The sequence below is a fragment of the Catharus ustulatus genome, chromosome 6, assembly GCF_009819885.2.
Source record: "Catharus ustulatus isolate bCatUst1 chromosome 6, bCatUst1.pri.v2, whole genome shotgun sequence".
Lineage (NCBI taxonomy): Eukaryota > Metazoa > Chordata > Aves > Passeriformes > Turdidae > Catharus > Catharus ustulatus.
In genome coordinates this window covers 24,218,780-24,228,287 of record NC_046226.1, presented here as the reverse complement: position 1 = coordinate 24,228,287, position 9,508 = coordinate 24,218,780, and the positions used below count along the sequence as shown (strand labels likewise).

Below are 9,508 nucleotides of genomic sequence, written 5' to 3'. Positions count from 1 at the left end.
CAGCCCGCCCCGCCCCCGGTCTGCACCAATCAGCGCGGCCAGCAGCGCTCGGGCCCGCCCACCTCGCCTTCCGCAGCCAATCAGACACGAGGCCGGCGGCGCGCGCGGCCGTTGTCATGGTTCCGCGGAGCCACTTCCGCCCGCCGTCAGTTCCGCGGCGATGGCGGCGCTGCGCGGGCGGGCGCTGCTGGCCCCGCTCGGAGCGCGGCTGAGGGCCGGGCCCCGCGCCCCGCTCCGCTCCGCCGCCTCCGCCCCGCCGCTCTACGATGTGGTGGTGTCGGGAGGCGGCATGGTCGGGAGCGCCATGGCCGCCGTGCTGGGTAAGGCTGTGACCCACTCACCCGCAGTGTGAGATAACCGTGTGTAGGATCTCGGTGTCCGGGATCCTGCTGTGGGGTCTCCTTGATCCTGCGTCCGCGTGTGGCAACGCTCTAAAGATGGCCCAGAGGTGTTTGGTGAGCTGATCGGTGGTGATGAGCCTAGCTGTATCCGTGTGTGTGCACAGCTGTTAAATGGAGCCATTAACTGGAGTTTTACAGATTGTAGCGTTTCTGTCAAACATGCTCATCCTTAAATAGCTGATGGATAATGTCACCCATACCTGGAAATGTTTTTCTGATGAAAGAATCATAGAATGGGTTGGGAGGGACCTTAAATATCGCCGAGTTCCAACCCCCTGCTGCGTGCGGGGACACCTTCCCTTGACCAGGTTGCTCTGAGCCCCATCCAGCCTGGCCTCAAACACCTCCAAGGCATTTACAACTTCTCTGAGCAACCTGTTCCAGTGTCTCACCACCCTCAGAGCAAAGAACTTCCTCCTAATAGCTAATCTAAACCTGCTCTCTTTCACTTTGAATCCATTTCCCCTTCAATCACTACATGATCTTATAAAAAGTCCCTTTTTGTCATTCTTGTGGGCTCCTTCAGGTACTGTCACCCCTAAGTCATCTCTTTTCCAGTCTGAACAAACCCAATTCTCTCAGCCTTTCCTTGTAGGAGAAGTGCTCCACCTGTCTAATCATTATTATCTGATCCCAAGTTTCATTCTCTAACCCCTGTTTTAAACACTGGAATACTAAGTTAAAATGGATTTCTGCTTGCTTTGTGTCATTAGAGGTCCTGGGAGTACTGGCTACTTCTTTATTTGCAACATGGCTTCACAATGGCGCTGTAGTGACAGAAACCTAAAAAAATATATAGTGCACAGAGCATCAAAGATCCTGAGAAATAAGTGCTTTGCAAGTATAAGGCTTTACCTTGCAAGCTTAAGTTCTGATTGTATTGTTTAACAAGAGCACAGTGGATTTGAGACTCCAGCACTGATATCTAAGGCTGACAAGCAGGTTTGGGACCTCTCAAGAGATGAGGTTATTACTGTGCATAATCTAGAAAATATGTCCAGGACACTGCTGTCTTTAGGGGTGCTGTAGTAGTGAACTAGACGTTGCAAGGACACCACTTCTGTCCTCAGTACCTTCTGCATCTGTAGTGGTTGGGATGCTGCAAGTGTGGCCAGCTCTGCTGCAGTGTTTTACACTTTACTTGAGTCTTAGTTTTTTTTTCAGTTCTCTTTAACTGGAAATTTAAAGTCTAAACTGCTTGTGCTATTCCACTGTCAGAATGTAAGGTCAGAGAAAATATTAATTTAATTGCTACATATCACAGAAGTTTTATTTTTATCTCTTCTTCTAAAAGGAGAATTTATGACTAAGCTTTGGAAAATGTGTTCTGTGCATGGAGTAAACATTGCAGATTTCACTTGATAATATTCCAGCAATGAATTTTCATTTAAAAATGGCACAAATTTGTACAAAAATGTAAGCTTTATGTAAAAGGAAAATTTGTAATCCTTGCTTTAGCTGCAGAGGGGTTGTCCATTTCAGTAACAGGACTGTAGTCATAAAGCTTTAACATTCAAAAGTTTACCCAGTCAAAATCTGTATTGTATATGTATTTCTTTATTAAGTGCTGCATCCACTCTGTCTTATTACAGAAACTCAGGTGTTTTATTTCTGAGATTTTTGGCAGGACCATTGTAACAAAGCATCTATTTGCTTATTGTAGGGCATGACATCCACTTCCATGATAAAAAGATTGCTTTGCTGGAGGCTGGTCCTAGGAAAGAATATGATCACATGCCAGACAGTTACAGTAACAGGGTCAGTTCCATCTCCCCAGGATCAGCAACCCTGCTAAGCAGTAAGTATGTTTTTGTTGTTTGCATTTTTAGCATTTATATTTGAGCTGGTTTTGTTTAAACAAAACCCCTTTTGACCATGTGCTGCCTTCACCCTAACATCAGTAGAATTATTTGCCTTTGTCTCTACATGCTGAGTTGTGGTTATTAAATCCAAATTCTCTTGATAACAGGGACCTGTGTTCTAATATCTGGTCTGATTTGCCATTATATAAATATTTGTGACATTATGCTACTGAAAGTTTGCAAAGTGCTTTCTACAGCACCTGGAATGTTCTGTTCACAAAAGAAGCTTCGTCTGGTACCTCAGTCCTTAATTAATGAGGATTAATTGTCATTTTAAAGAAATATTTGAGCCTTGTTTCCTTGTGGAGAAATAAATGTTCTTTGCAATAATGGCTGTGCATTTCTGTGTTGGTTTTATTACTCAGTGATGGGACAGTGAGAGTTGGCTTTTAGGTCAGAGGTTCATGGAGAGCCCTAGTTTCTGTCCTGCTGTATTGTGTTAACAGTGAAACAGTGTGATTCTGGAGCTGTGATAGCACTGAGACAATCCTGGCCCTGTCCAGGGATGGTACAAGCCAAGCCTGAGCACAGTCAGGGAAGGGTGGAGGAGAGTGTGGAGTGAGTTTTGGTTTGGTCTCACATGAACCTGTATCTCCATGTATTTATGTTCTTTTTCTGTTTCAGGTTGTGGTGCCTGGGATCATGTCTGCAGCCTGAGACTCAAACCGTTCAGGCGAATGCAGGTGCCTGCAAATATACCTCATGTCTGTCTACTCTGAATTCTCAAAAGCACTTACATCAATGATACAAAGGTTTTTCTTTCTATGGTAAAGGGCAGTCATGCTTGTGTTCATTTCTGTTCCTTTTTTGTGGGTTGCAGTCTGCTCAGAAATACCTGTCCTCAGGGCCTTGATTTTATAGGCTGAAAGGTAAATTCCTAAATGGCAGCTGTAGATATTGAGGCATGGGTATTAACCAGGAAATAATGGTAAAGGGTGTATTGGTTTGGCTGGGATAGAGTTTCTTCTCTTCATGGTGGCTTGCATGGAACAGTGTTTCAGATTTGTGTTGAAAACTGCTGATATCACAAGGATGTTTTAGCTATTGCTGAGCAGCATTTACACAATTCCAAGGCTGTCTCACAGTGCCCTGCCCATGACCAGGCTGGGGATGCACAAGAAGCTGGGAGGATACACAGGCTGGACAGCTGAGCCTGACTGATAATCCATACCATATGGTGTCATGCTCAGGAATAAAAGCCAAGGAAGAGAAGAAGGAAAGATGAGAAGTTTGGAGTGATGGCGTTTGTCTTCCCAAGTAACGATTGTGCCTGATGGGGCTCTGCTCTCCTGGAGGTGGCTGAGCACCTGCTTGCCCTTGGAAAGCAGTGAATGAATTCCTTGGTTTGCTTTGCTTGCACATGTGGCTTTTGCTTTTCCTATTAAACTGTGTTTACCTCAAGCCATGAGTTTTGTACTTTCACCCTTTCAGTCTTCTTCCCCATCCCGGTGCAGTGGAGTAAGGAAGGTGCTGTGAGGGACTGAGCTGCGTGCTGGGGTTAACCTACAGCAAGGTTGTAGGGTAGAGTTATATAAAAATTATGTAACAGGAAAGTAGGGATATAAAACTTGACTTGGAATTACTTTTTGAGCTTACGCTAAATCATTTAATGAAATTAGTTATGTGGTGCACTTTAGTAGCTGGAAATGAACAGTAGTCCAGGATGTTTCTCTAGTTCTGTATTTCTAGATTGCTGTGTCTTTCTGCTGTTAAGTCCCTGAAATGGACTTATTTATCACATAGCTTCATGTAATGTATTTTTTCTTTGTAGGTGTGGGATGCTTGTTCAGAAGCCATGATCGTTTTTGAGAAAGATGACTTAGATGACATGGGTTACATAGTGGAGAATGATGTCATTATGTCTGCTCTCACAAAACAGTTAGATGCAGTAGCAGGTAATGGATAACTTCTTCAATGTTTTATTTCCTGCAGATAGCTTTCAGTTACTTGCCTTCTATTGTGTGTACTAAGTCTTGAGAGGGAGAAATTCATCTAACAAGTAACTCTTGAGAAATGGGCAGCTTCTGGAATTGGGAAGGGAGGGAGAAATCTGACTTCCAAAGGCTACAGAGCAAGAAAGCACTTTGATATGTAGTTCTCCAGAATACAGTCTCTCCAAAATTTGATTTAATTAAAAGATCTGTAGCTCCTTGTCCAGAGCAGGCCTTGCAGTGACAAGGGGTTGTCCATATCTGTTCTTCTGGGGTGCCTTGAGAATTGTAGGGTGAGCTCCTAGGGTGCTGTTGAAACACTCGTGACTGTGATGTTTCCTTTTTTCCTGTCCGTGTCATGCTGTGACCATGGTACTCTGTGTTCCCACCAGACCGGGTGGAGGTTTTCTACAGGAGTAAAGCAGTTGGGTACACCTGGCCCCTTCCTTCCCACAGCTGTGACACAAGCCCTTGGGTCCAAGTTGAGTTAGCTGATGGACGCAGACTTCAAACCAAGCTGCTGGTAACTAAGCTCTTTATTTCTGTTGAAAAGGTGTCATCTCTAACCCAAGTCCTTTCCACTGGATTTGGTTCTGATTCCATGTGTGCTGCTCCACCTCTGTGGAGTGCTAGCATGAGGTGAGTGGCTAACCCTGTCAGAGAGGGTGTGGGACACTGGGCATGGCCTTCTCTCTACCTGGTGCAAGGAGATGCTGCTGAATTTGAGAAGAGCTGAAGGGGCCACCTCTTCTGGTTTTGGGGGATTTTTTTTTCTGAATGAACAGACCATATATAGATGCAGGCTGAGGTTTTGAGAGTGAAATACTAGCTCCTGGTCTTTCTAGGAGCTGCTGAAGAAGTTGCTCTGCATCTCTTTGTTTTACAGATTGGTGCAGACGGTCATAATTCTATGGTCCGGAAGGAAGCTGACATTAAGAACATCGAACATCAGTATGACCAATCAGCTGTGGTGGCAACTCTCCATTTATCTGAGGTAAAATTCTGCTCAACTGTCTTTTCCATAAGCAGCAGAACCTAAGAGGGTGATCTGGCTTGCTGTCCACTTGCTTCTTTCCACTGTAGGCCACAGACAACAATGTAGCATGGCAGCGGTTCCTTCCCACCGGGCCAATTGCACTTCTTCCGGTAAGGGGTCTGTATTTTTTTAATGTTTTTAAAAAATTTTGTAGTCTAGTAACTTTATTTCTGTCCATGCCTTTCTGTATTGGTTCTGTCTCTTAAGAATTTGCACATCTGCCCTTTACTCTTCATTTATTGTGTTTTCCCCTTCTCCCTCCTCTTGGCATTTCCCACTTGTAACAAGATGGGGTGGAACTGTAATTTTCAGAGGGACTGGTGTGAGGCAGGGCAGTGGGAAAATCTTTGCAATGAATGTTGTTTTTGCTTCTTTTTCTCTTGGTATTTACCCTTGACATTCTCTAAACTAGCTGTCTGACACTGCCAGCTCTCTGGTCTGGTCTACATCTCATGAGCATGCATCGGAACTTGTCTCTATGGATGAGGAAAGCTTTGTGGATAGCATCAACTCTGCCTTTGTGAGTATCAGCGTTGTGGCAGGGAAGAGTCTGTAAGAAACAGAACAGAATCCTGTAGCTTAAATTATAGTAATGGGAGAGGTGGATTCTGAAGTACCTTCCTCTGGTGAGAATGATACAGAGAAAATATGATGCCTTGGACCTGAATTAGGTTAGTTCTGAAAGTCCCAGAAGTTAACCTAAGTTTCCAAAAAGTAGGAAGAGTAGGCTTATCCTAGTTGGAAATGTATATGTCCTTAAATAGTGAAGATAGTTTTTTCTTGGGTAGAATTTTGTCCAAGTGGGTAAAATTCAGCATTTGGAACTCAGATTATTTTTCAGCTGGGTTCTTTTATGGGTCTCGTCTGGGTCAACTTCCAAAGATTTGTTTGTCTGTTTCAGTGGAGCAACACAAACCACTCTGACTTCATTGACACTGCTGGGGCCATGTTTCGTTCTGCCATTTCACTCCTGAAGCCCTCAGGGACTGCAGTCCGTCAGCTGCCTCCAAGTGTTGCTGAAGTGGATCCAGAGAGCCGAGCCATGTTCCCTCTTGGAATGGGGCATGCGACAGAGTATGTCCAGCACCGCGTAGCTCTTATCGGGTAAGGCCCTCAGGGGCAGCCTTGGCTGAGCGGGTGGCATGTGTTAGAAATGATGTGAGGATAGCAGTTTGACTTTACCCAGATCCAGTTTGTTCCGTGTGCCCTCATGTCCTTTTGTATGAGTAGTTTTCTGCCCATTATATGTGCTTTCTGTGTAAATTGAAAGATAATTATTTCCCTTTCCTGGTTTGCACAGTCCAGTGAAACAATCCAGTATCTCATGCTGGATCTATACTTCACCTTACATTGTACCACCCATTCTGTGCATTCAGTTTGAGTTTTAAACTCACCTTTCTTGAACACAAATGATAAAAATTACTCCATGTGGGATGTCAGAGACTTTTGTATGTCGGCCTATTCAAAGAGGAAAATACAACATTTCTTATATGTACTTTCTTCTGTGCCCCAGCTGCAGTACAGTGGTAGCTTTTAGTAATTCTTGGATGCTGTGCTACACTTCTGTGTGGTATTCTTTTCATCTTTCCAACCTGTGAACCGCTCTGTGCTTCGGCGCATGCTGTGCTTTATAGCTTGGTAAAGCACGTGATCTTGCATCAAAAATTAATTGAATTTCTCTAACTTTGTGACTCCTGTAGCAGTGTTTGTCTTTGAGCTTTATAGATAAGTCTGTTCATAGAAGAACCCAATTTTATTTCTAGTCAATGATAATCGCACCTCTTCTTTATACTCATAATGTCTGTCCACTTTGTTTTTGTGCAGTGTGCCATTGACAGAGGGCCCATTGTGCTGAGGCCACTTACAAAAACATACAGGCCTGTTCCACACGTGATCTGAGAGGACTTTGGCTAGTCACCTCTTTATAATTTTTCCTTTCAGACCTGCTTTTTGTTACCTCCCCTTTGTCTTGCTTCTTACAACTGGAGAGGCAGTCAGGTAGTTCAGCATAGCATGCAAGGAGGTACTGGATAAAGCGCATATGCTGCTCTAAGGTGGTTCATTGCAAAGAGGTGAGGAGTGCTACACTGATCTCTTCTGGGGTTTGTCAGCTGCTGTGGCTTTCTTCACGAAGGGAAATACATTTCTGTCTTCTCTTGCTCCAGGGATGCAGCACACAGAGTCCACCCACTTGCAGGACAAGGAGTGAACCTGGGCTTTGGTGATGTTGCTTGTTTAGCTCATCACCTCAGTGCAGCAGCCTTCAACGGGAGCGATCTGGGTAAGGATCCAAGCCAGCACAGTGGTAGTAAGAGGATTAGTCTTCTAGGCCTTTGCTGCAGTACCTCTGGTTAAGCATGCTGCTGTCTTGTGTTTGAAAGTTTTGTTGAAGCAAAGCTGTTGTGATGTCCATTGGCTGTGGAGTTCAAGTTTCTTGGATGCAGTTTCCATCCCACAAATCTTAAAGCTGCTTTAAAAAGGTGAAGTCTGCAGGATGACAGTTAGAGATGTGGTGAGATGAAGAGCACTAACTGGTGGAAGGTCTTTACTGAGACAGACCATTTCTCTGTTCTTTTTCAGTTGGCAGAGGAAACTGCTCTATAGATAAGATGCCAATTGTTAGTGGCACATCAAGTGTAATAGAAGCATTCCATTATCTCTTCCAGGCTCTTTAAAACACCTCCTCAAATTTGAAACAGAACGTCAGAGGCATAATGTCTCCTTGATAGCTGCTACTGATACGCTAAAAAGGCTGTACTCTACCACACTGGCTCCTCTGGTGTTGCTGAGGACATGGGGATTGCAAGCAACAAATGCTCTACCTCCTGTCAAAGTAAGCATCTCACTTCAGTGAGGGCTGTAGGAATTGTCCAAAACTATTCACAAAATATGCACAAGATGTAAAGTTATTTGTTTTAAATTACACATTTTTGGTTGGAAAATACTAGTTTAAACTTGAGGTTTTGTGTCCTGAATGGGCCTGTGGAATTCCTAAATAATTGATGGTTCAGTAGGGACTTTTTTCCCCTGCAGCAAAAGGGAATGTAAAAGATCTAAGTGTATATTCTGTATCAGTAATTAGGAGTTAGAGGTCATCAGAAGTCTTTGGCTTAATTTTGCTGTGGAATTAAAATGTCAAACCTTGAATTGTATTCCAGCAATGTACAGAAAAAAAAACAGGCCTGTGAAGACACATCTTCATTAAGACATTGGGTGGCTTCACAAGATGCAGTGTGCAGCCCACACTGTGCTGTTTTTCCATGTGAATTGTTCCCTCATGGCAGAAGTTAATATTGAAAATGGAAATTACCTGAGGAAGGCAGTTTCTGTCTTAAACAGACCCCCTCTGTTGGCAGTGTAGGTGCCTGAATTCCTCACCCTTTTGGCCTAGTTGCTGGATTTTTGTGAGGTTCCTTAAGCCCTCTGCTCTCAAAGCTCCCAAGCACCAGCAAATTAGATTCTCATTTTTGGATTTCAGTTTTATTTCATTTATTCTCCATCTTCATATTAAACACAGATGCCCTGTTTCCTTTGTGTTATGGTCACAGTTGAGACACTTCCTCAATTGAAAATCAGTAAGGCAGAGCAGCTGCCACTGGCATGGTGTCTTCATTAAGGAAGGCTATGCTGCTGCTTCAGTGCTCAGAATTTTTTGTTCTCTTTTTCTGCTTAAAAGTACAAAACAAATGAAGATGTATCTGTGCTTTTTGGAGCACAGAAGCCATTGGTAATACCAGTTTTGTGCAACTTGGGAAGGAAAGGAATGCCACAATTTTGTTAATTTCCTTGGACATAGGGATAGGTTCTCTGCAGGTGGCTAGAAAGACTGGCCAAGCACTGTTGTTTCATGAAGCATTCATATGAAACATTTCATTTATATGAAAGGGATGGTGCCTAAAGGTTGTTCCTAAAACACATGCTTATGAATTACTTCTCTTTTTCTTCTCTTTTAGGAGCAGATCATGGCTTTTGCCAGCAAGTGATCTGTTGTCAGTCTGTCAGCAGCTTGTCTATGAATGCACTGCCCTTAAAAGGACTGTGACTTGAATCTTTGAATTGTTATTTTAATTTACAATAAAACTGAGGGACTGAGCTGTGTATTACATCATCCACTGGTTTATGCAAAAGCTGTCTCATTTGCCCTTCTCAAGAGGATTTAGGGATTATTTCCATAGTACCATGATGTCTTCGGCCACAGAACTAAATGTCCAATGTGCTTTTAGTTTGGGCCTCCTGAGTTGAAGATTGAGGTGCAAACATTTGTCTGTCTTTTGGCAA

The 9,508-nt window shown here is 43.6% G+C and overlaps 1 protein-coding gene across 1 annotated transcript; it reads left to right on the top strand.

Moving 5' to 3' along the window:
* Window positions 1-159: 159 nt before the first annotated feature.
* COQ6 (coenzyme Q6, monooxygenase) lies at window positions 160-9,338 on the top strand. Its single transcript, XM_033063227.2, has 12 exons — window positions 160-320; window positions 2,065-2,199; window positions 2,888-2,946; window positions 4,035-4,158; window positions 4,587-4,717; window positions 5,081-5,188; window positions 5,278-5,340; window positions 5,643-5,750; window positions 6,132-6,334; window positions 7,396-7,511; window positions 7,897-8,063; window positions 9,184-9,338. The coding sequence occupies exons 1-12, from the start codon at window positions 161-163 to the stop codon at window positions 9,211-9,213; spliced, it is 1,404 nt and encodes a 467-aa protein (XP_032919118.1). The 5' UTR covers window position 160; the 3' UTR covers window positions 9,214-9,338.
* The last annotated feature ends 170 nt before the right edge of the window (window positions 9,339-9,508 follow it).